The sequence below is a fragment of the Phyllostomus discolor genome, chromosome 6 (assembly GCF_004126475.2).
Source record: "Phyllostomus discolor isolate MPI-MPIP mPhyDis1 chromosome 6, mPhyDis1.pri.v3, whole genome shotgun sequence".
Lineage (NCBI taxonomy): Eukaryota > Metazoa > Chordata > Mammalia > Chiroptera > Phyllostomidae > Phyllostomus > Phyllostomus discolor.
This window is the reverse complement of record NC_040908.2, coordinates 154,136,195-154,161,349: the sequence shown is the minus strand read 5'-3', so window position 1 is coordinate 154,161,349 and position 25,155 is coordinate 154,136,195. Positions and strand designations below refer to the sequence as shown.

General features: G+C 59.7%; 1 protein-coding gene across 4 annotated transcripts in view; it reads right to left on the bottom strand.

Annotated features, from left to right (window-relative positions):
- The window catches only part of CD82 (CD82 molecule), a 52,178-nt gene that overhangs the window by 10,554 nt on the left and 16,469 nt on the right, over positions 1–25,155 (bottom strand). For 2 of the 4 annotated variants that reach the window (XR_004903969.1, XM_036029272.1), the window contains exons 2-6: positions 19,861–19,933; positions 13,964–14,046; positions 8,964–9,036; positions 3,858–3,982; positions 3,651–3,725 (exon numbers count right to left, since the gene is read on the bottom strand). Coding sequence is in view for 3 of the 4 variants with exons in the window: in XM_036029272.1 (XP_035885165.1) it covers positions 3,651–3,725; positions 3,858–3,982; positions 8,964–9,036; positions 13,964–14,026 (336 nt within the window). In the remaining variant the exon portion in view is untranslated. Of the gene's footprint in view, positions 1–3,650; positions 3,726–3,857; positions 3,983–8,963; positions 9,037–13,963; positions 14,058–19,860; positions 19,934–25,155 lie in introns of those variants that run through there. The other 2 variants (XM_036029274.1, XM_036029273.1) reach the window with 2 other exon arrangements.

The window sequence follows — 25,155 nt, the reverse complement described above, 5'->3', positions numbered from 1 at the left end:
AGCCCTTGCTAACCCTGGTATTGATACCAGCCGCAGCGGCAACAGCTGCCTCGTACTGGGCCCCCGCCCGGCATGAACGAGGTCAATGACGGTGACAATAACAATAGCCCTCACAAAGATGCCAGCAAACATCTGCTCCGGGCCGGCACCGCACTGCACCCTTCCCACGGGTCGGTGCCCTTCACCTTCGCCACGTCGCTGGGGTGCTCAGGGAACCCACGTGCTCCAGCACCGAGAAGTGTCCCAGTTTCACAAAGGGATCAGGGCCTGTGTCACAGCCCCGAGTGTCTCCCACTCACATCCCCGAGGGGCACCTGAGCGCAGGACACAAGGGCACAAATAGCCTCACTTCCGTTCAGGTCCATTTTGCCACCAAATGAGTTATGAATGGTTTTGTTTTGTTTTGTTTTGGCGGGGGGCATTTCAAAGTGGTTTCAGGTTTCCGAATTGCAGACAAGGAACAGGGGACCTGTGTGGTCACGGCAGTCGGCGCACGAGGCCAGGAGAGGGTGGGCGACGGGCCAAGGGTCTCGGCGCAGGGGCTCCCACACGGGCACTTGGGTTCCAGGCCCAGGCCCTGGCCACCACTCTGCATTCTATAAACACGAGGCAGCTGGTGGAGAGGGGCTACCCGCCTGGCCCAAGGACCCACCCCCCTACCCTGCCCCCGTTGCTGCCTTGGAAACAGCAGCGGCTCCAAGTGCCGGGCAGGGAAGACAGGTAGCAGCCTGGAGGCCGTTTCCGGGGGCTCCGTCCCTCCCACCTGCCCAGGGGGCCTGGAAGCAGCGGGAAAGACAGCCCTGCCTTGCAAGGGCCGTCCTTTCCCTTCAGGCGCACACACGCCCCGCCTCCGCAGCTGGGCCTCATCTGCAGGAATAAACACCATCAAGGGCATGTTTAGTCTCCCACTGGGACTCACAATGTGCCAGGAAAGAAAAAATAAATCGTTCATTCCAACTTGGGCGATAGGGTGGCGCCAGAATTTCCGAAGAAAAGCCAGAAAACTTCCCTCTGCCTTCCAGAAGAGGAGGTGGGCCAAGGTGAGGGGGCCTGGGGCCGGGGAGAGTGAGGGCCCGAGCCTGGGGCCCCCGGCGAGCGAGGCACAAAAGGGGGCAGGGGGTACAAGGGACAGAGTCTGGACTGGAGTCAGGAGAGGTGGCGCTCCACACAAGCCCTGCTCTGGGCCTGCAGGACACCTCGGGGAGGCTCTGGTCACCGGCCAAGCAGAGACCGCGCCACCTGGGGGAGGCCTGGGCCTGGAGTCAGAGGGAGCGGGAGGGACACCTCCACTCGGACGCCTCTGCCCTGTGTGTGACTGTGGCCCAAAGCCACTTCGCTCTTCTGGGCCTCGGTTTCTGACAGCGGAAAATGCTCGTAAAAGTGAAACGTGTCAAGTCCTGACATCAGCTGCTGGCACGCAGCTGGTGCCCACGGATGGGCACCGTCTTTGTCACTCTGAGATGGGGAAACTCGCAGCGGTGGCGAGGTGGACTGCCCGCCCCCCCTGCAGAGTGGGCCCGCGCTCAGTCACAGGAGCCAGCCCACCGGAGCCCCGATCCTGCCCACCCTGATGAGAAAGTGCAGCTGGCTGGGTCCCAGGGAAGCCCCAGGTGCTCGCCTCACAGCCCTTTCCCTGGAAAAGGAGTTTCCCTGCCCAAAGCATCCTCTTCCTGTGCAGTAGCCAAGTATGCTTCCTTTCATCTACTGACACTGTATTTCCCCTTTTGCCTTGGCTGCCAGGAAGTTCAGGTTCAAGTTAGCCCTCGTGTCCCAAGGAGCATTGTGTCCCGTGGCTTCAGGAACAATGGTCTTCCTCTCTCTCGGTGTGCATTCTGATCGCTCTCGTTTTGAGTTTAGTCACCCTGTGCCTACATTGGAAGTCAGGTCCAACTCCCCCGGGAAACCGGCTGGGTGTGGATTGTAAGTAAGTACAGCAGATTCAGGTAGGGGCCACAGTGAACATTTCACCAGCAGGAGCTCAAAAGCCAGGCTGCTGGGGCTCGTATCTCAGCTCTGCCATTTACTAGCTGTGTGACCTCTGGCCGAGTTGCTTAACCTCTCTGTGCCTCAGCTTCCACATCTGACAAGGCGGGTGCTCACATCCATGATCTGAGAATTTCTATGAAGTCCAAATGCTCAGTCAGCACGTGTGCAACGTTTAGTTCCAGACTGGTTCTGAGTGCTCGTTGTTGAGGGTGTAGTGCTTTCTCAGCTTCCTTCTCAGAGGGATTTGAGGCGATGTGACCGTCACGAGGTAAAACGCAGGAGCCCCGCCCCCATCTGCTGGCTCTGCCACCTGCTCAGTGGATGAGAACTGCAGCCCTGGAGGAGGGCAGGCCCCCAGGCTCAGCTGGGCCACGGCTGAGCACCGACTGGAGTCAGGTGCCTGAGCTCTCCCCTGACCTGGGCATTGACCTGCTGGGTGCCCTCCCCCCGTCACCTGTGGGACTGGGATTCTCACCCATCTTGGGAGAGTGTGGTGAGGATCGGCAAAAGAATGAATGTAAAGCGGCCAGCGCTGTACCCAGCCTATGATGTGTGCTGAACCGACACAGGGATGGCGGAGGTTATAGTTATTATTATCGTTGCTGTTTTGCTACTAATCCCTCTGAGTGTCCTTTTCCCTGTCCGACAACATAACGCCTACCGTACAGAGCTGTAGTGAGGAGGAGACGATGTGTGTAGTTTCTAGAAGAGCTCTGTGCCCATAGCAGACGTTCCAGAAACCCCTGTGATCGTCACGCTAGACTGGCTCACCCAGCGGCCATTCCTGGCTCCTTGTGTCTTCAGAGTCTAAAAGCTAGACACTTTCTCAGACACCAATAAAGCCAGGGGTAGCTTTGTAACCCAACCCGGGGAACATTTGTAGGGGGCTTGCTCTTCTGATAAAAGAAATGGCCATGGCTGGCACTGCCCCATTCCCTTTCTCCTGGCCACGGCAGCACAGGATGGTGCTGTGGCAGCCACCTTGGGACCATGAGGTGAGAGGTATGATGTAGAGAAGCCATTATGATGAGGATGCTGAAGAGACAGCCAGAACCACGGTCTCTGAGCTTCCAAACTTGCCTTCTGATTGTGTCCACAAGCGTCCTTAGATCTTAAGCCACAGTAAGTCTAATGTTCTCAAAGCTGGGCACCTTGTGACACAGCACTAATGCTTTTACTGACAGTTTCTTCCCAGGGCCTCACGCGCGGGTGCCTGGCGTGGGTGGGACGCTTGCTGAGGTGCCTCAACAATAACAAGGAGAGCAGAGATTTCCTGAGTTCTTACCCTGCCAAGCACTGGGCTGTGTTTCACTAACATAGTGTCCCTGAACCCTAGCAGCAACCCAAAGGGTTCAATGTCACCGTTGTCCCCAGTTGACAGAGGGTGACACAGGCAGGGAGAGGCAAGCAGCTTGCACACGGCAGCCACACGGAAGCCACACGGCTGGCCAGTGGGGCGGAGCGGCGTCCAGGCCCCGGAGACACTCTGCCCACAGACACTGCCTTCCCCTCTACCGCCCCCCATTTAACCACAGAGCGGTGTCCCGCGCCTCCTGCTGGGTCTGTCTGTGACAACTGCGGCTTCTTGTCTATCCCCCACCCCCAGGCCAATCCCCCAGGCGGACGGCCAGTGCAGGTTGGGGCCGGGGAGAGGGGGTGCTTACCTTGCCCATGTTGAAATAGAAGAGGACACCAGCAGTCACCTGGGCGATGAGGACCAGCAGGAGGAAGACAAAGTACTGGGAACACAGAGCAGGCAGAGTCAGCCAGGAGCCCCCCACACCAGGCCCCACTCCCCTCAGGGGCTCCCCACCCAGTCCGGGCCAGGCCGGGGCTCAGGGGCTGGGCAGGCAGCGGGGACGGCGACTCACCAGCCCCAGCAGGCAGCGGACCTCCTTCACGGCGCCGACGCAGCCCAGGAGGCCCATGAACATGGTGACGGCCCCCACGCTGATGAAGACATAGGCCCCCACGTTGAACACGCTGGAGGAGGACTCTGGGGGGACAGAAGGAAGGGTGTTCGACCCAGCCTGGCCGGCTCCCACTCATGAAGCACAAAACCAGGGGTGGGGCCCGAAGGCCCAGGACTGCCCCCAGATGTCCTCCTTAGAGTCGGGGTGCTGGGTCAGCGCCCCCTACCCCTCAGCAAGGAACCTGCTTGTCACCCTCTCTGGAAGCTGCCTGGATGTGCCCCCCTCAGTCCGTGCTAGACCCCGTCCCTGCTGAACCTGACCCCCTTGGCCCTGACCAGGGTCGGAAAGACTGCATCACGCTAGCTTATCAGGCTCATGGCCACGGCCCTACCAGAAAGCGAGTTCCAGGAGGGCAGGGCTTGGGGCTGCCCCTGCCAAGCCCCCAGCCCCCCACCTAGCAGTGTCTGGCACAGCAAAAGGGTGCATGAATAGCTGCTGAGTGAACGAGCCACAGGCCTGCCTTCCTCCTCGTCCACACGGCCAACGCCAGCCTCTCTTGCCCAGGCAATGTGCCTCGGGGGCTGCGCACACACTGTTTCCAACTCTGACGGAACTCGGCACAGCCATTCCACAGATGAGGAAACTGAGGCCCAGAGAGGTACGCCGCACAGGCCGGAGCTGGGATGGGGAAATACGCAGGCCTCCAATGCCATGCTCTCTCCTCTAGTGTGTGGGGCCGTGCCCTGGCCTGGGGTCACCAGGTGCCAGGCACTGTGGCAGCTGCTGGGGATACAGAAGTCGGACTGATGAGGTCCCCACACCAAGGAGCTGACGTCATGCAGGGTGTGGACAAAACGTAAACAGCACACCCTCCTGACTGTGTAGAGGGCCATGGAGGTGTCGAAGCTGGCTCATACAGAGAACTGTTAACGCAGGGAGTGGCTGGGGTGTTGGGAAGGCTGGTCTGGGCAGGTGACATTTGAGCTGAGGTGAGAACAGGGAAGTCAGTCAGGTGAAGACCCGAGGGAAAAGCATCCCAGGCCGTGGGAACAGCAGGTGCAAAGACCTGAGGAAGAAGTAGGCTCGATGTATGTGAAGAAAGGAAAGGACGTGAGAATGAACAGACCAGTGTGACAGGTGACACGCTCGAGGCACAGAGGAGGGGCCTGATGGCAAGAGACCCTCTGCAGGGCTGGCAGCAGACAGAGCCCACCCTGGTGGGGGCGGATCAGAGCCTCTGTAGGGGTGCTTGGCCAGCATTTTCCCGGAAGCCCAGCAGAACACACAGGGCAGAGCTCGGGGCCCCTGCAGCCTGCTGGCCTGGGCACACTCTATGCCGAGGCTGGGACACACCGGGAGGGCCAGGGCCGGGGGCTGTGGGCTCACACCATGACAGCCCCGCACTCCTGGCAGGCAGCCCAGGAGGGGGGCCCTCGGAGGCTGGAGAGCAGCCTGGAGCACACCAGCGATGGGGGTAGCGTCTTGGGGATGCAGATTCTTGGGCCCATCATGAGGAAACCGCCCAGAATCTGCATTTTCAGCGTGTTTCCACAGTGACTTGGGTGCAGTCAGGGCTGGCAGGAATGCCTGTCAGCAGGAAGCATGACCGCCTGCTGCCGGGGGGGCTGGGAGAGGCCACTGAGGGGGCGTTGGCACCCTTGATGCCTAACTACAAAGCTGGAGTGTGGGTGGAGCAGGGCCTGACCCAGCTCCCCTTTCTGGTGGCAGACAGAATGTTCTGGAGCTCAGGAAGAGCCCTGGCCCACCCACCACTCTCAGGGTGCCAGGGTAGGGCTGCCTCTGCCCTGCTCCTCACAGCAGCCCCCAGGAATCTGGGCTGAGCCCCGCTGAGTCAGGGTGGGGCTTCCTTTTTACTCCTGGCCCTCCCTGCCCTGGCTCTCAGCGATCGGCATGGCAGCAGGAGCCGCCAAATTTTACTTTTCCCGAACTTCCTGGGTTTGAGTTCCGACAGCGCTCCCGGTGACCGCACTGCAACAAAGGGGCTGGCACCGCCTGGAGACCTGCCGCATGCCAGCCCCGGCCAGGCCCTCGACCCCGATTGTTCCACAGCAGCCCCAAGGGTGGGGGTTCACACCCCGACTTGTCTCTAGGGGCCCTGATGGCCAGCAGGCGAGCGAGGCCCGGGGCTTGAGACCCCGGCCCCTTCCCCTGGGAGGCTAGCTGAGCTGTGGGGGCTGGTTTCTCAGAACGTTTTGTGGGCGCCAGGCCCTGTCGCCCGCCAGGGTCTCAGACCAGCCCCAGTCTGAGCAACTGACTTAGGAAGGGACCTGAGGACATTCCAGGGTGACCCATCCGCTGTGTGCGGCAGAAACATCTCAATCCTACTGGGTCAAGCAGGCCCTGGTGACAGGGGGGGGGGGGGGGGGGGGGGGGGGGGGGGGGGGGGGGGGGGGGGCGCGGCCCAAACTGAAAGGGACTGGGGACCACAATGGGTGAGTGCTGCCCCCAGGGCAGCTGCTGGCCGCCCCTGAGCTAGGCAGGCTCTTCCTCGGCCTCTGTGTCCTTCTCTGTGAAAAGGAACAGAGTCCTGCTTCTTAAAGATAGGATAGCTTTGTAAGGACAGATGGTATTATAAATGTTGCTATTTAACAATTTTAATACTTATTATAACAATTATTATGAACATTATTTAACCATCACTATGTAGGGTTTACTCTTCACTAGGAGTTGTTCTAAACTCTTTTTGGATAATAATTCATTTAATTGCTCACAATAACCTTATGAGGCGCATTCTCTCATCACCACTTTGCAGACAGAGGGGCGCAGAGAGGTGAAGGCGCTGGCTTGGGATCACGGAGCTCACAGGCCGCAGAGCCAGGATTCGAACCACGACAGTCTGTACCCAGCACCTGCCCTCTGAGCCACTGTGCTGGCGTCTGAGCGCCCTGCAAACCCGTGGTGCGCCACAGAACCCTGCAGGGCAAGGGCTCAGGGGCCCCGCCCCCTGGTTCCCATCCCAGCTCTCCACCTGCGGGCCGTGTGCCCTCCGATGAGCTACTTCCCCTTCCCGTGCTTCAGTTTCCTCCACTGTAAAACGTGGAGCCCCCGCCGGTGTGGCTCTGCTGGTGGGAGCATTGCCCTGGAAACCGACAGGCTCTGGTTTCGATGCCCAGTCAGGGCATGTGCCTGGGTTGGAGGCTCAGTCCCAGTTAGGGCACTTGAGAGAGGCAACCAATCGATGTTTCTCTCTCATATCGATATTTCTCTCCCTTTCTCTCTGAAATCAATAAGCATGTCCTTGGGCGAGGATTGAAAACAGGACAGTGATGCAGCGAGGATTCAATTAGGCTAAGAGCAGAGCTGTGTCGTGCAGCCCGGCACACAGTAGGTCGGGAGCCCCGGGTTCCCAGACCTGACCCCTACTTGCTATGTGACTCTCAGCAAGTCTTTTTTCCCTTTGCCAAGCCTCAGTTTACCCAACGGTACAGTGACCGGGCTAGGAGATCAGCTTGGTGCTTCTGAGCCCTGGCCGCCTGGGAAACGCCTGGGGAACTTTGTAAAAGCCACGGTGCTCCGGGCTCCCGCCCACACCGAGAGTCAGATCCCCTGGGGTGGGGCTGGGCCCTGTGTCTTTAAAAACACCCAGGGTACATGGTACATGCGGGGGGCCTCTGAAGTCTGGCCAGCTCAAGATTCTCGGACCTGAACAGGGGAGAGGCTGGAGGAGGCAGGAGTAGCAGGCGGTCCCCGGAGCCCTGGGGTGGGGTGCAGAGGGCAGAAATGCCGTGGGCGGGCTTGGCCTCCAGACTTTGCCCGGTGGCACAGCGCCCACTGGGTGTGGGCCGTGGCCCAGGAAGTAGGGAGCCTGGGCCTAGTCAGGGTCACAAGAGAATGGGGCGAGTGTGGGCACCCGGCAGAGACAGGAAACCAGGACCCTGGCCCCAGAATGGGGGTGGCGTCTGCTGCCCCCCAGGAGGAGGAAAGGCTGACAGCCGCAGGCCGAGTCTGATGTAGGTGGGGGGTGAGTCATCCTTGCTTCCATTACCCTCTGAGGGGAGGAGGCCTAGCCCCCTGGGACCGCAGGGACAGGTGTGACCCCACTGCAGCCGGTTCTGTTTTATTCAAATCGAGCAGCTGTCATGGGCCCCAGTCCAAACCTGCTACCTCCGGCAGCTGCTGGAAGGGGAAGTGAGCCAAGGATGACACGCTCACTGATGGGAGTGGCATCACCATGCTACTTGGGGCCACGTGCTAGGCCTCCTCCCACCAAAGGGCATCCAGGAGAGGTCAGTGCAGCGAGCCTGGTAGGCTTCCTGGAGGAGACTGGGAGTAGACTCAGAATGGCTCTTATCATCTTGGGCTTCTTTCCGCCTGCTTCCAAACAGCGAGAGAAGGGGCTCCCGTGTTGCGGCTCTCTCACCATGTGCAGCATTTAGGACCAAAGCTCTCAGGGTTCAAGTCCCACAACTACCACTGAGAAGCTGTGTGAACTTGAGCAAGGAGCGGAAGCCCTTCGGACCTCATTTCTTCCTCGGAAGGCAGGAATAGAACCGTTCCTACCTCGCAGAGCTGTTGTGGGATTAAGACAACCCATGTATGCAAAACGCTTAGCCCCGTGAGCTCGAACAATAGAAGCTGTGTCTGGTGACTTCCTCCTCAGTGCATGTGCCCAACGCCCCTAGACAGTGCAGGCACACAGTAGGCACTTCACCAACACCCCACAATCTGGCATTCCTGGCTCTTTCCTACATCTCTCTCAACTGGGAAAGGGAGGGACCGTTGCCCGCATTTTGCTGAACAGGCTAGTGGAGAGTGTAAGAGGCATTCTCAAAGTCGGGCTGAGGGAAGGGGCCAGGATGGGAGAACAAGCCTCCCTGTCCCCCAGGGTTCTCCAGACAGCAGACGCTTTGTTTCAGGAGGGAGAGAAAATTCCTTCCAGAACCCCCTGGAGAGGTCAGCCGCAGGACCTGGGCAGGGCCCTGGAGCCAGCTGGGAAAGTGACCGGCGGCGCTGGGGCTGCAGCACCGGTGGGGGCAGCGCGGCCTGTGGCCTGGCTCGCCCCTCCAGAGCCAGCGGGGGCAGGGGAAGCAGAGGGCTCCTTACGCAGGACAAAGATGAAACTGCTCTTGTCGGCCAGGATCCACACCCCGAAGCCCAGGATCACGCCGCCCAGGATCTAGAAGGAGAATGGGCCAGTTAGTGGGGCAGTGAGAACAGGTAGGGCGGGAGAGCACCCTGCCCACCTGTACCTACAGTCCGGCCAGGGGGGTACCGGGGAGCCACCTCCATCCTTGCCCAATCCAGGGATGTCCAAGTGGCCTCAGGCCCCGCACTCCAAGTCCCAGTGTACCCCAGCAACCCAGACAGTAGGACCACCGTAGAGAGCCCCTTCTGTCCCCCATCTCCCCACCCTGCGACCCTGTGTGGTCAGACCAAGCTCACCGGCTCTTTGGGGCACAGCCTTCTGCCAGGGGTACCCCGTACTCATCTCCTGGCCCTTTTCTGTGCTCGGGGCTCATCCCCTCCACTCCAGCCCAGCCTGGGAGCTGAGAGTGTCCCAGATAAGCCAGGCTCTGAGAAGTATCCCTGTGAACTTGCACATCAGAACCCAACATGTCCTTCCGAGCTTGGCTCCAAGGCCACCCTCCGCTGGAGCATTCCTGACTCTCCCGGGCAGACTGAGGGGCCTCTCCTCTGTGGCAGTCCCTGTGGGACCCATCTTAACAGGCGTTCCACTGGGTTTCACTACCAGGTGTGGCTCTCTGGTCAGGCTCCCGGAGGGCAGGGCAAGGTTGCATGCAGTTCGTATCCAGCACCAGGGGCTGGGGGCTTGGGAAATAAATGAGTTCACGAACCTAACTGTAAACGCAGGAGTGGAAAGGCGAAGGAGGAGGGGGTGGCTGCCAGAGGCCCAGACCCAGCATTCCCTGCCTCTTCCCTCCTCCTCCGGGGCCAGGCCCACAGGCTGAGCCCTCCTTCCCAGACGGAACCCCAGCCTTGAACCACCATGCCACCAAAGCAGCTAAGGCAGGGGAACAAAATGATGGGTTCTCCCTGGTGGCAGGTGCTGCATCACCCCGAATGGCTGGCCCTCACCTGGGGCCGGGCCTGGGCCCGCCCAGAGATAACCTACCTTGAGGGTCCCAGCGTGTCACCACCCACCTTTACCACCAGCCTTGGGCCCCCTCCTCAGCCATCATCCTGTAGCCTCAGGTGCAAGACCAGCAGCCACTGAGAAAGCCCTCAGCCCGGGGTCCGGCCCAGGGTCTTGACCAGCCCAGCTCTACCTCATTAAGACCAGGTCTGGGACCCTGAGGGAGGGGAGCAGCGCTTTTGCTTTGGGCGTTAAAAATTACAGGGTCACCAAAGACTCAGTAACCAAGACAAATAACAGCTTACAGCAATTATTTTTTAAAAATTAGTGGAAAAAACCCAGGATGGACAAAATATTTTAAACATCTACATAAAAACAGGCTCAGTATTACTGATTTTTCCTTTCGACAAGCAGCGGACGCCCCATGGGACACTGCATGGGGCTGTCTGTGGCCCTGTAGCGAGCGCCTCACAGCCTCACCCTGGCCCAGCCCCTTAAAGACAATGGCAGGGGATGGCCATGGATGCAAAGGCACAAAGGCACGAGGACCACCCCCCACCGTCCCCAGCCTTCCAGCAGCTCACCCGTCCGCCCTCTCTCCTTTGTGGGTAGACCCTGTTATTATCCTCCTTTTATAGCTAGGGAAACTGAGGCCCTGACCTTGCTCAAGGTCACCCAATTCATCCACCAGGGGCTCAAAGCCAGGTCTGACTGTTAAGCTGGGTCACCGGGTGGCAGCTTAGCTGCAGGGATACTTGGGGTCTGTCTTGGGTTTTAGCCTTAGGAAGCCAAGCATGAGGGAGAGGAAGGCTACTGAGACCCTGGGGAGGGGGAGGGTGTACCCCCATGTGGGAGTGCCTCAGACTGCACAATTGCTGGGAGGAAGGGGGGCTTTATAGGACCTGGCAGTTAGGTTCCCAAAGACTCCAGAATCCCGGCCCAACCCACCCCAAACATCACAGCGCAGCGGGGCAGGGCCAGCGGTCAGGCCCACGGTCTGGCCCTGCTACCACAGACCCACTCACCCATTAGCACTCACGGTGCAGGGCTGGGCTGGGTAGGGGTGGGGAGGACTGCCCTTCCGGGGAGAGGGAATGAGAGGCAGGGCAGAAAATCCCCTCCGGGCAAATATAATCCCAAAGAGAGTAAAATTCCCAGACTGCTGGGCTGAGCTCCTCGTCGGGCCTGGAGAAGCCCAGAGGTAAGTCCCGGGTCTGGCCGTTTCAGTTTCTCAGAGTGTCTGCTGCCTGCAGCCTGGCGGTCGGGTGTGGCCGGGCCAGCCACCAGGTCAGGAGACAGCCAGGAAGGAGGGAGGCTGGGCCTGGTGGCTGACCAGAATGGGGGAGACACCCTGGTACCCCCTTTCTCTGTGAGCAAGGCTGGGGCTCTGGGACATGCCCCACGTCAACCACGCCTGCCCTGCCGGCATCTGCCCCCAGGGCTCAGCAGCTCCGGTCGCCTCAGGGCTCCTCTGTGCGTGAGAAAAGCCGATGTGGCAACTTGGTGAGGAGTCTGGGGTCAGGAGGGTGTGCGGACAAAAACGTGTACATGTACACGTGTGCACGTGTGAGCACGCTCGGCAGCCAGAGTGATTTTTCCAAACCACGAGCCCAATCACAGAAGCGCTTCCCACTGTGCGGCAAACAGCTCGGAGTCGCTCTGGGGAGCCTGTGCCCCCGACAGACGCCCCGGACAGACGCCCCGACAGACGCCCCGGAGGGGCACACCCTGCCCCTCCCCCGAGGGACCAATGTTCTGCTGCTCAGACCCCCTCTCCCCAGACCCGAGGAACTCCGGGAAGCCTCTGCTGGCCGCCCCGACAAGCACAAGTGCCTTGGTATGTGCTGTGCTCGGGGCCGCGTCCTTTGTTGCCAGCACCTACCCTGACTGCGATTTTATCTCCCACTTGAGCAGCTGGTCAGAGGCCATCGCCGCGCAGACATAAGCCCCAGGAGTGCAGAACCCGCCGCTCTGCTGCCGGCCAGTGTGCGCCTGGCACCGCCAGGGAGTCTGAGCACACAGAGGTGTCAAACACACGCTTGGTGCGTGAGTGAACCACACACACACTGTCACCTCTAACTCTCCTTTCCCTCTGGTCCTCCTGCGATAGACGCTTCCCGCCCCCACCACACACGCCCCCCATCCTGAGGGGCCATCCGGAGCCCCAGCGCACAGGGAGTTAACACCTGATTCCCACCAGCCTCCTCCTGGAGCAGCTGGGAGGGAGCCAAGCCCCCAAGAGCAGCCCCCAGAGCTCTGGCCGGAGAGAAGCTTTTCCAGTCTCTGGGCAGCCTCGCAGAACAGGAAAGGACACCTCAGCCAAAACCATCAACCCTGCTCCCTCTCTCCAGGAAGTCTCTGCCCCTCCTCCCTCCCGCTGCACGGGTGCCGGGGGGGTGTCTACAGCCCTGAACCCCGAGCCCTGGCACCATCGGGCTATGGCCAGACCCGCTCTCGTCTCTAGAGCCCCGAGGGATGGGGCCGCAGCGTTCACTCCCCACCCCTGGCCCCCACTGGCCCTTGCAGCCGGGCCTCAGCCTGGGAGCCTCCTGCCTGCCAGGGAAAGCTTGGCTCTGGCTGCTGGGGCAGCTGCTTCACAGCAACCCGGGCCAGCCAGCAGGGACCTGAGCGCCAAGCCAGGGAAGCCCAGGTGCCCAGGCCCTGCCCGGGGTGGCGTCCAGGCCTGGCTGCCATCAGTGGAGGGCAGAGCCGCAGCGGGGCCTCAGCACGGTCCTCGGGGGAGGGAGGCGGGGCTGGAGGCAGGGTGGGCGAGAGCCGGGCAGGCGGCACCAGGGCTGTCTGTGTGTGTGCATGTACATACACGTGTGTGCTCGCATGTGCCCGGAACTCACTCGTAAGGATCCCCATGTTGAGTTACAGTTATGAGAAGGGATTTAGGATGATTCTTTATTTCCTAAACTTTCCATAATCCTATGGAACTTGTAAAACAATTTTTTTCCCACAAGTAATTCACGTCTGTTGTAGAAAATGTAAAAAATGAAGAGGCAGAGAGAACAAACCCCAAGTTTCCTGGAAGCCCGACATTAGCGTCCAGAGGTATTGTTTTTCTCTTGAAAATATTCATGTATGTGTGCAATGTCTGAGAGTAAAATTGGATCCTAATGAACATCTTCCTGTAGAACGTGGTTTTTTAACAGCACAGGGCGGGCGAGCCAACGCGGAGAGGCTGCGGCCCCAGCTCCATGGGCTGCCGTCACCGTGGCCCCTTCACACACACAGTCTCACACGTGCACACTCACACACGCCCTCTCACACACTCACACAACCCCTCATACACACCCCCACCCCCCCACCCCCGCACCATCCCGGCGGCTCCAGAGCGGCAGGAGCTGGGCGGTGCCAGGCCGGAGCGGAGATTCAAGGGCCCGGGAAAACCAGCTCCAGATGTGCGTGGAGCCTCCACTGGGCGTCCCCTGGCTCGAGGACCTGGTGACGCCCGCCGGGGAGGGTCTGGGGAAGGGAACTGTGTCTCCACTCTGGCCCGGAGCCCAGCCTCCTCATGCCCACCCTCTGGGGAGCTCCGGACACCCTCTCCACCATGGAGGTGGGAGTGATGGTGGGGGGGGCATCTGAGACCAGAGCGGTAACAGGGAGGTTCTCTGAGGGGCAGAGGGAGGTGGGGGGCAGGACAGGGCAAGAAAGACTCCGGAGACTCCTGTCCAACAATTCCCCGACGCCAAGAATTGAGGAGGCCCCCTGAGGGCTTTTCTTCCCCTCACACCTGGCGCCCCGGACAGCTGGCCTCAGCGCCCCCGGAGAGGGGAAGGCCGGGCAGGGGTCCAGTGCTCCGCCAGGGAGCCAGCCGGGAGCGCCAGCAATCTCTTCACCAGCCTGGCCCGGTCCCACTCGGAATGGCCTGCCGTCAGCCCCTGCCGACCAGGACCCACCTCCGTCCCCAGGCCTGGCTTCTCCGGAGGGTCTCAGGCTGGCACGCATCAGGGACCGGAGTCCCTGTGGGAGGCAGTCAAGCGGCGCTGGCCATACTTACCAGGAAGAGCAAGCTGAAGAGGAAGAGAAAGTACTTGGTGATTTTGATGCAGGCTGACCCCATCCTGCCGGCCCTGGAGCTCCCTGTGAGGAGAGAAGGCAGGCAGGTCAAGGTCAGTGCAGGGTGGGACTGGGCAGGGCGGGGGAAGAGAGAGAACCAAGGCCCAGGGGCACCCACCATCTGCTCGCCCCAAATCCTCCTAGCTCACCCTCACAACAACCCCAAACGCAGGTACTAATGTGAAGTCCCACTGGACGGCGCCTTGAGGCCCAGAGAGGTTAGATGACTGGCCCACAGCCACACAGCTGGGGAGTGGTCCTAGGAGTACTCTGGGCCGCTTGATGCTTGACAGTTAGGGTCTGGGCCAGCCACTCTGCGGGGGGCCAGGCCTGGGGCAAAATTGTATAGGAGAGCCTTGGGTTCGAATCCCGCCCAGGTGGGCTCCCGGAAGTCAGGAGACCAGGGCGTTGGTGAGTGACGGCTGGAGACCCGGAGGCCAGTCCTGCGGCTTGCTCTGCACATCTGGGGCCACACCTGGGGCGTGGGGGCTGCCGTGGGGGGAAGGAGAGTTCCGGCCTCTCAGAAAACGGACCGAGTGCTCCACCTACCTTGTTACAGAGGGAAGGAACGTGTGTTGTGAAACATCCAACAAATACAGAAAAACACAAATTCAACAGAAATTCTTATCTCGCCCCAGAGATAAAAACTGCCCTCCTCTGAGTGGCTGCGCCTCCAGCGTGTGGGAGCACAACAAATGGCTCAAACAAGGCCGGGCCCGTGCTGCACGCTGAGCTGCCGACTGCTTCTCCCATTCCACAGCACACCCTGTCTGCGCGTGGGGGGGTGCCCTCCCGCCACACAACCCTCCGCGCTGCACAGGGCCCCTGGTACTGCGCTGTAACTCTTATTAACGTGGCGGGGGGGGGGGGGGCGGTCAGAGACTCTCCCAGAAAACTCAGGAATAGGTAACATTTTGGAAACAACTTCTAGGGGTTCACAGACCCCATGCAGCCCATTCGGGAACCCCCCCCAGGGACTCCCAGCTAAAGTCTCAGATGGAGATAACAAAGCATCAACACTGAAGATTGAACACCCAGGTTGTTTACAACTTTGCAGTCACCCTGGGTGACACAGCCCATGCTGTGTCCCTTTACTCAGAGGACCCCAGGCAAGGGCAGGACCTGGGGCGGAAGAGGGAAGCTGGAAGCGGAAAGCCGGCTGCCTATGAGCCCTCCCCGAGGCCAGACACCCCGGGAGAGACAGCAGCCAGCTCTCAGGCCCTGTGGGGCGAAGGGACCAGCGCCAGGCAGCTCGGGCCAGGACAGCTGGCCGGGGACAGCTGCAAGGGTAGAGCCAGGCCCCGAGGGCAGGGGTGGGGATGGGGAAGCAGGCGGCAGACCGGGTCTTGTTCCCCCTGCTCTGTGGAGGGGGAGAGTGGGGGAGGGCCCAGAGCAGAGAGCATGGAGGCCCTCTCTCTGCCCCTCGCAGGGGGGGAGCCAGTCCTAAGTCATGGGAATCTCCCGTGTTCGCACAGAGGCCTCTCGCCCTCCTCTGGACATTCTAACAGTCTTCCCACATCCTTGCCAGTGGGAGCTCGGCTTTGACTTTCTGCACCTCCAGTGACGGGGAAGGGGGTTTAGAGGGAGGGCTTACCACCTCCTGAGGGGTTCAGTTCAGTTATCTAATATCCCTGTTAGAGAAAGTTTTCTTTAGCTGCCTTTGTATGGGTCAGATTTGGGCACATGAAGCAAAGGCACCTAAAAAAGAAATTAAAAAAAAAAAAAGCTGCCTAGTTGGTAGTGAGCACCCCGTCACAAGAGGCGTGGAAGCAAAGTCTGAATAAAGACTTATGGAGGAAGTTGGTTCAAGTGCTACATGGGGAAATGACGCTCTTCTAAGTCCCTAGGGTCCAAGATCTAGGTCTGAGAAATGCAGGGGCAGCAGTGACTCAGGAACCCTGAAAGCCCAGCCTCAGCAACTCTGCCTGGGACCTCCCCCAGACCCAGAGGCTACCCTCATCCCCAAGTCAGGAGACCCAGAGGTCTGAGAGGAAGGCCCGACGGGTGGGGGGGCGGGGCTGGTCCACGTACAGGAGACTACTGTTTTCCTCTCTCCCCTCCCCACATGGCACCAGAGGCCCCTCAGAAACTCACAGGGGGCAAACGGCCAGAGAGGAAAGATGCCCCCCACGGACAGAGGCGTGCTATTCTTTCCTACCAGGGACCTGCTTGCCTGTCTGGGGTTCCTCCCAGTAAAGGGCAGGGAGGGGAAGGGGTGGGGGGTGCGGATGCCAGCCCCAGGGGCAGACACAGGCCCAGCCCAACAGCCTATAGATAAGTCACCACTTCACCAGAAGCACTCTTCACCAACCGCACCATAGCCCAGGGGCGCAGAGGCCCCAGCGCGCCAGCCGGCGGTAGTGCCAGTTGGTTCTTGTGAAACTGGAGAAGTGGGGAAACAGCCCTGCGGCACCTGCGGCGGGCCCAGGGGGTCTGCGGCGCTCGCACACTTCCGGCTCCCACGTCCTGCTCCTGGGCCGGGTCTGCAGCGCAGCCTCGCAGGGCTGGGGGTGTTCAGAAGGGGCAGCTTTCAGACCAGAGCGAGACCCGGGCCTGCCAAGTAAAGGGGGCAGGGCTGCCTGTGGACAGCCATTGGCGCCAGGCCAGTCAACCCCTTTCCTGGTCGCAACCTGCCCGGGAGGTGCAGAGGGCACTCCTGCCCTGGGGAGGGGTGGGGCAGGCTCAGGCGGGTGCAGCTGACTTGCCCAAGTCACACGGCTTGTGAAGCAGCCCAAGGTCCAGGGCGCGAGATCTTCCCACTGTGAAGCGCTGTGTGCCAGGCACTGGCTGTGGACTGTCTCTGGGGATGGCTGGGGTTCCGCTGACCAAGTGGGTGGTGACGGCCCAGGTGACAGCTCGAAGGAGCTCTGGTTTAGTGGGCTGGTGGGCATCCCCGACGCTCCGACCCCTGGGCACTTCTCGCTCTCTTGGTCACTCACACAATTTACACCAGGCATTGGGCAAAGCCTTTCAACATCCTGTGAGCAAACGAAGGCCCGGAGGGCTAAAGGAGCTGGTTCAGCCACCAGTATGTGGGCAGGCCGGGGACAGAATCCAGGCTGCTGACCCCTTGGGTCGCCCCCTTCTCTCCAGGGGGAAGCTGGAAGAGGAGTCAGGCAGCCCCATGACTGGCAGGCAGCTTGGCCAATCGGGATGGGTCCAGAGACCACCTGAGAATCGCCAGAGGGAGGAAAAGGTACTAAGAACCAGAGCCTGGGGTGGGTGGCTCCCAGGCTTGTGGGCCAGGACCCTGGACATGAAGTCTTTCTGCCCTATGAGTACAGCCATCTCCCCCTCACAGCCACAGGGAGCAGGGGATGAGCGACAGTCCCCACACCTGGCAGATGGGCGGTTCCACAAAGGGCGGGTGGGGTGTCAGTGAAGGCTGGGAACACGCCCAGGTCAGCCTCTGATGGGGTGTGCTGTCAAATTTGGGGAGCCCTCCACCCCCACCAAGCCCCGAGGAGAGCCCAAAGTTGGAACCAGGGGGCGTGGGGTCACATTCCGGCTCTGCCTACCCGTGCTGACGGGACGAGCCTTGGTCTCCTCACCCACGAGACGGGGATGAGGACCCGGGCAGCACGGCGGTGGCCAGCAAGGCCTGCGGGTCAAACCCAACCCACCGCCTATTTTTTGTATGGCTTGTGAGCTGGGAACAAATTCTACGTTTTTAAAGATTTTTATTTATTTGTTTTTAGAGGGGGGGGAGAAAGGCAGGAGAAAGAGAAGGAGAGGAACAAATTGTGTGAGAGAAACACCGATCGGTTGTCTCTCGCCCACCCACAGCCAAGGGAGCTGGCCCGCAACCCAGGCACGTGCCCTGACTGGGAATCGAACTGGCGACCTTTCCGTTCACAGGCCGGCACTCAATCCACTCAACCACACCAACCAGGGCAAATTTTACATTTTTAAAGTTGGAAAAGAATTTTAAAAAAAGAATACTTTGTAACACATGAAATTCAAATTTCCAAGTCCATAAATAAATTCGGGTTGGCACCCAGCCACACCCCCTGGTTTGGGTCCTGCCTGCAGCTGCTTGGCGTTGCCAGGCAGAGCCGGGCAGTTGCGGCAGACCGTTGGCCCGCAGAGCCCTCAACGTTCACTGCCTGGCCCCTTACGGAAAAGGCTTGTCATTTCCTGGTGTAGGGGATCCTGTGGTGGTGCACAGGCTCCCCAGACCAGGGTTCAAATCCTGGCTCTGCCAAAACATGGCCACAGGGAAGGGACTTTCGGAGCCTTGTTCTCCTCACCTATAGAATGGGGGCTCCCAGCTGAGCCCCCTGTTATGAAGACACGGTGAGGTCAGCACCTGGCCGTCAGAGCTGGGATAAGCATCTTCATTAGGCCTTGGGGAAGAAGTGAGGGTGAGCGCTGCATTTGCAGACGCAGTGAAACACAGACCAGGGTCTCCCAGGGTTACACTCGCTTGTCCATACTCCCTGCAAACCCTGGAGGGTCTGCCCCTGCTTTCCTGCAAGGGTGTCCTGACAGCCGCAAAACAAGCACATTTTATTTGGAGAATGCCAGAACAGCCACTGACAGCCGCGTGAGCAGTGGGAAGAAGGTGCTGATTTTGTTATGCTTCGTAGCAGGTAAATTGACCATTTCTACGCATCTATAATTTAAATGGACCAAATATATAATTTTATGCCAAATCAGTTTGTACAGTGAAATTCTATTACACTGATATGTCATTAACCCCTCCTCATCCTCCAGTGTTCACCTCGGACTCCCACCTCCTCCAGGAAACCTCCTGCTCCAGCTGGCTGGTCAGGACCGCCCGCCGCCCCCTCCCCCTCCCTGAGAACACACGTTTGGGGGAGGGGCGCTCCCAATCCGCTTCCTTCCGACAGCACCGCACGCTGCAGCGGTTCCCAGCACAGGCTCTGGCATCGGGCTGCCTGGCTGTAAATGTGATCCTGTCACCTTCCAGCTGTGTGACTTTGGACAAAGAAATTAACCTCTCTGAGCCTCATTTTAGTCATCTGTGAAATGAGGAAAATGAAATCTCTTTTGGCAGATTTGCTCTGAGATTGAATCAGATGATGTGGGTAAAGTGCCTGGCACTGGGTAGGTAGGCTTTCAATAAATGCAGATTCCTATTCCAACTCCTAATGCTGTGCAGTGATTTTCTACTCACTTGTCCATCTCCCCAATGGGTCATGAGACCTCGGGGGGAAAGACTGTGTATTATTGATGAGAACAAAGTGGGATCCCAGAAAATGTTGCCACTGGGACTGTGGGTGGACAGAGGGATGGGAGGATGGAAGGAGGGGGTATGGAGGATGGGGTTGGGGAGTGGGGGGGAGAGGCGAATGGGAGGGGCAGGACCTCCCCACAGAACACTAGGACTTTCCACACTCGGCCACCTGCAGGGGGTCTGAGATCCACTGCCCCTGGGTCGCTGAGACTCTATTTTCAGGCCTCTCGTGCCCTCACCTAAGGGGTGGGGTGGGGGTTGTGTAGGGTTCGCACCCGGAGCCAGCTCTGAAGGCCAGGACCTACAGCCAGGGCCCCCTGGCCTTCCCCAGGGCCCCTGGTCACATCTTCGAGAGAACCCCTTCTGTGCAGCCCTCCCATGGGTTTGCACCTGTGGCCCAGGAGGCTGGGCTTGTCCCTCAGCTGCGGAAGGGGGAGGAGCCTTCCAGCCCAGCCCTGGAAACTGGATGTCCCCATACAGCCCTGGGGACACGGAGTGGCGCCTGCAGCATTCACTGTACCTGGAGGCCCAGAGTCGGAGGTGCAGGCTGTGTGCCTGCTCTGACAGGTCACTCAGGAGGAAACGGAGCGCAGGTAACCGCCCCTATCCTCCCACCCCACCCCACCACACTTCCTCACCTGTCAAACAGCAGGACCCAAGCAGCCTGTTCTGGAGCGGTTCCTCAGAATAGGAGTCCTAGGAGATGCTCTGTTAAGAACAAAAAAATTTGCTGTCACCAAGTCTGTGAAGCAACAGTTCTCCCCAAGAGTCACCGTACCTTCGGCTATTAAGGGCCGCACACCTGACTTAAAACCATCGTTCACCTCACAGCCCTTCACACCACGTGGAGCACAGCTTAGGAAACCCTCTGGAGGTCTCTTAGGGCCCAGGCTCCAGGGCTGTAAGTGCTGCAGGATTCCGAGGTGGGGAGGGGACAGCCTTGACCCACCAGTGGACTCAGGTAAATTGACCATTTCACACCTAGGAGCTCCCAGTCGGGTCTCTCTGTGCCTCGGCGCCCTTGTCCCACCCACAGCCCAACCCAGCACCCCTCCTGGCCCCCGGCCTCACCTCCCACCTGCACCAGTGCAGGTCCCCAGCTGGGCACAGGTCCCCCTCCCGCCCTCGCTGTTACCCCCACCTCGGGAAGGGCTTTGAAAAATGCAAACTGGATCTTGAAACTCCCCAACCCTGCAACCCTGCGATGGCGATACAGCCGAGATATCTGCTATAAAATTCATGCTCTCGGGGGCCCTGCCCCTCCCCGCTTCTCAGGCACACACTCATTCCGCAGGACACAAAGGCCACTCTTTCCTGTTGTTCCAATAGAGCAGGCCCTTGCCCACCAGGCCTCCCACCTGCGCTTCTTCTTTCAAGATCACTCCTCCCCCGAGGCCCGGGCTGGCTCCCGGCTCCTGGAAGGCTGAGCTCCCCCCTCCAGACGCTTTTCCCTGAACACCTGATCTACTCAGCAGGCCTCACCTCCAGCTACACATTAGAGTCAAAATATGACAATGCCCAGCGCCCACCCCCCCACAATTCCTGACCCGCAAGTCATCACAATCTTGGGGGGACTCCCCCGTGACTCGAAGGAGCAGCAGCTTTGACACCTGGGCCTGTCTCCTGTCTCGTGCCCCGCTCACTGCATTTATCTCGCTGGTTTATGGCTGTGTCTGCAGTCCCTGCTGCAGCAGGCTCCTTGGGGGGAGGGGCGGTGTCTGTCTCGTTGGCCCCACGCCCCGGAGCCTAGAGCAGTGCCTAGTCCTTAGCAAGTCCTCACCCGCGCTTGCAGGAAGCAGGAAAGGAAAATGGGGGCAGTCTGGAGAGGGGAGGAAAGGTTTCTTAGAGAGGACAGACCAACTTTTATCGTGCCACTGGGGAAGAGGCGGCCTACCCCGAGGCTGGATTTTAATCTCTTTTGGGGCAGAAAAGCCAACGCAAGCTGTGAACTGTCTCCCAACAACGATGCACATAGCAGCAGGCACGGGCTGTCCCCTGGTCAGAGGGTCACCTCACCTGGTCAGAGGGTCACCACGCCCAGAGAGCCAGGAGGTTCTTACTTCCCCGTCTCCACGCCGAGAGAGCCAGGAGGTTCTTACTTCCCCGTCTCCCATTTGTTGGGAGTAGTGGCCCCTGATCCTGGCCACACTCTGGAATTCCCCTGGGGGCTCTAAAACCTGCTGGTGCCTGCGCCCTCCTCCCAGGAGTGCTCATTTAACTGGCCCAGGGTACAGTCTGAGCTTCAGGGCTTTTTAAAAAAGATTTTACTACTTATTTTTAGACAGAGGGGAAGGGAGGGAAAAAGAGAGGGAAAGAAATATTGCTGTGCGAGAGAAACATTCATCAGTTGCCTCGCTCATGACTCCAACCAGGGGTCTGGCTGGCAACCCAGGCACGTGCTCTGACTGGGAATTGAACTGGTGGCCTTTCAGTTCCCAGGCCGGCGATCATGCACCAAGCAACACTGGCCAGGGCCATCGGGACTTTTTAAAGCTCTCCCGGGGACTCTAATGGGGCCCCGTCCCTCTGCTGGGAGTGGGGTACAGGCAGGCCTGGGGTGCCTGGAACAGCAGGGCCTGGCCAGGGAGAGTTTCCACGAAGCTCTTGGCACCTCCGCTCCACCCTGACTTCCTGGAGGCACATGCCCAGAGCAGTGTCTGCTCTGAAGGGGGAGAAGCCCTCTGGGATCCATGCATTCTTCAGAGGGGCCGAGAGAGCAGGGGCCCACAGGTCACAGTGAAATCGGGGCTGAGCACGCAGCGGAGGACTCGGAGATTCGGGGTCCAGAGATCCTCTCTCTCTGCCTCCTCCTGCCCTGCCCTGGTCCCCAGGCCTTCAGCACAGGGAGGTGTTCGAACTGAGCTCAGAGTCACTCGGCGACCGTTGCTTTCCTCCCCTGGGTCCGCCACATATCGGCCACAAAACCTCGGGCTACCTCCTTGTCAGAGAATGGGGACACTATTCATGATGCAGGGTGACCTGCGACCGGGCTAGCACCTCGTAGGGCTTACTTAGCCTGAGCCGGCACCCTAGCCCACTCCTCCTACCCTCCGTGCCTGAAAGGCCAAATCTGCCGCGTCTTGCCAGCTGTGCGGCCTTGGGCGATCGCGTCGCCACTGCGCCTCAGCTTTCCCACCTGTAAAACGGGCTTAATAATGGGTGATGGTGAGACGTACATGAGTTAGTATCTGTAAAGCACCTGGCACCAGGTAAATGTCAAATAAATGCTACCAATTACGATGATGATGATTGCTATCCCGAAGCTGTCAGTTTCCTGTCCAGAGCCCTCTGAGGGGCCCTGATCCAGCCTGCAGATCTGTGCCCAGGCCGGAGGGCTCCCGGCCAGAGGGCGAGGACCACTGCCCTGGGGCAAGGGGCCAGGACTACCTCAAATAGGGCGGGGCCGAGCCGCCGGAGGGAGGAGGGGCCTCTGTCTCCGAGCCTCTGGGCTGTGCGGAGGGGCCACCGGAGGCCTGGAGGTCCAGCCAGTCTGGTGAGTGGGACAGCTGACCCCACGGCAGCGCAGCCTGCTTACTTGGGTACAAAGTGGAGCGAGAGCCTGGCGTGGCCACCGTGCCCTGGAAGCCACCAGCCCTCGGGCACTCTGCCTGCAGCTGCTCCTTGGTGACCCAGCTCTCCCGTCCTCCGGACTTTGTCCCAGTTGCCCCTGAGAAGAGGCTGGTCACAGGTGGCTGTGTTTGTTTTCACGTGACAGGTGATGTGTTTCCTGCAAACACAGCCAAGTCCAGGGGCTGGCTTTTTGAACTCTTCTCTTATTTCCCAGTTTCTGGTCTTACCTTTCTATTGTTGTTAAAACAAACAAGAAAAACTCTGGGCAACAGGAAAATCACAAGGCCAGAGGTATGATTGGGATCACAAGGCTCCTTTGAGACCTGGGTTCGAATCCCAGCCCTGCTTCCCAGCAGCTGTGCTGTGGCCTCGAGCAAGGGAGGCACCGCTGAGCCTCTCTGAGCAGACAGCTCCTCTGGAACTCAGAAACACCAGCAGGCCCCGACCCCCAGGGTTCCTGGAACACCTAGGTAAGGTGCATCATTTGGGACACTGTCGGCTGCTCCACTCAAGGGGGCGAATGCCACCGCCCGCACCATCACGGCTCAGAGGAAACTCGTCCAGATCAGACCCTCCCAGGAATCATGGGGTTTCAGAGCCCCAAGGCCCCCTTTGGTCTCGTGGATGCGGACCCCAAGGCCCGATGAGGAACAGCTCCTGCCTGGTGACTGATTCCACCAGCCAGGGTAACAGGCCCCCATTCCCCAGAGAGTAACCCTCTGGAGCTGGAACGGACCCCTGGCATTTGGGGGAAGGAGGCCAGGGGGACGCAGGCAGCGGCCCCCCCTGGCCAGACTGTGGTGGAGGAGGGACAGCACGTTATAGTTTGTATCATGCCGTGCCCACTGCCCCTCAGTTAATTTCTCTAAAACCCCACCCGTGAGATGTCATCCCCATTTAACAGAGGAAAAAACTGAGACTCAGAGTCTCCGAGGCTTGCCCACGGTCACACAAGTAAGCCGTGAAACCTTGACTGAAACCGAGGTCTGATCTGAGGCCAGAATTCCTTCCCCCTCTCCTGCTTGCTGCCTGGGGCAATGAGGCAGATGGTGGGGCTGCCCACCCCACCCTTCCTACCTCCCTTTGCCAGCCTGACTCTCTGTCCTCCCCCAGCCCCGAGGCATGACTCTCGGCTTCCTGTCAGGAAGGAAAAGGTCAGCCCCACCAAACCTGGCGAGGGTGTTCCTTCGTTGTGGCTGATGAGTCTGACAGATGTGGCCTTCCCAGCAGGCTTTGCTCTGAAACCTAAGCAATGAGCCTGGAGAGCCTCCAACAGTATCAGGAAGGGGGCCACTCTGATGGAGGACGCAGCGTGGGGAACAGCAGACACCTGCAGCCTTCCAGCACCCCCCAGCCTCCCCACCTGGCCCCCATGCAGCCAAAGACTCAAGCTGAGGCACAGCCATAGCCTCTGGCCTCTCCTTCTCCATGGCTCCCCTTCCTGACTGTGTTTGGCCTGTTTGGGCCCCGTACGGACCCTGCTCCCCCCAACACTGTGTTCTAAGGCTCACGCACTCAGATTCACAGTGCCGGGAAGGCCTTTGACATCGCCCACCGCAGTGCCCATTGCTTGGATGAAGAGACGGTGGCCCAGAGGGGACCGTGAATCCCCACCCTTCTGGGGACAGTGTGCATTCCGTGTGCACGGTCGGGGCTGAGGGGGGATTGGTTGGAGCCATCAGTGCTTCCCGACTGATTCACACCACGAAGTGCACAGAGAAGGATCCGTATTTGTTCAGCACATGAGAGATGAACAGGATTGTGCCTGGTCTCAGCTGAGCGGCCCAGGGCTCTGTCCCAAGGGCTAAGGAGATATCTCAACACATCTGTAACCCATTTGGGCGTATCTGCTGGGAGGGCCTAATTCGCAGGGAAATTCAGGAAGATGAGAGGCTGTTCAGGAGTCCCAGATTCCAGGGGCCCTCATCAGAGGACCCAGATCCCCAGGTGGCCTCCCAAAGCCATCCGCCTTTCAAGGACCCCCCCCCACAGCCCCATGGAGGGAAGCGGAACAATGACCCAGGTCGCGGTAGGGACTTGGAATTGAGAGAGACGTAATTCCAATACCATTTCGTCGAGCTGTGTGACCTTGGACGAGTTGCCCACCCACTCTGAGCATCATCTGTGAAACGGGGAGACCACGGCTCGTCCAGGGGGACGGCAGAATCAGCTTGTCACGCCCCAGAATGTGAGCGTGACGAAGACAGAAGACTCTGGGAGGAGGTCATGTGTGAGAGACAGTCCCCTCCTCGCGCGTCAGGAGGAGAGTATGCATAAAGGCTGTCCCCTGAGAGCCTCGGGTTCCTATGAACGGCCCTGGAAAGGTCACCACGGGCCAAGAACTTGAACTTCCAGTTGAGCAG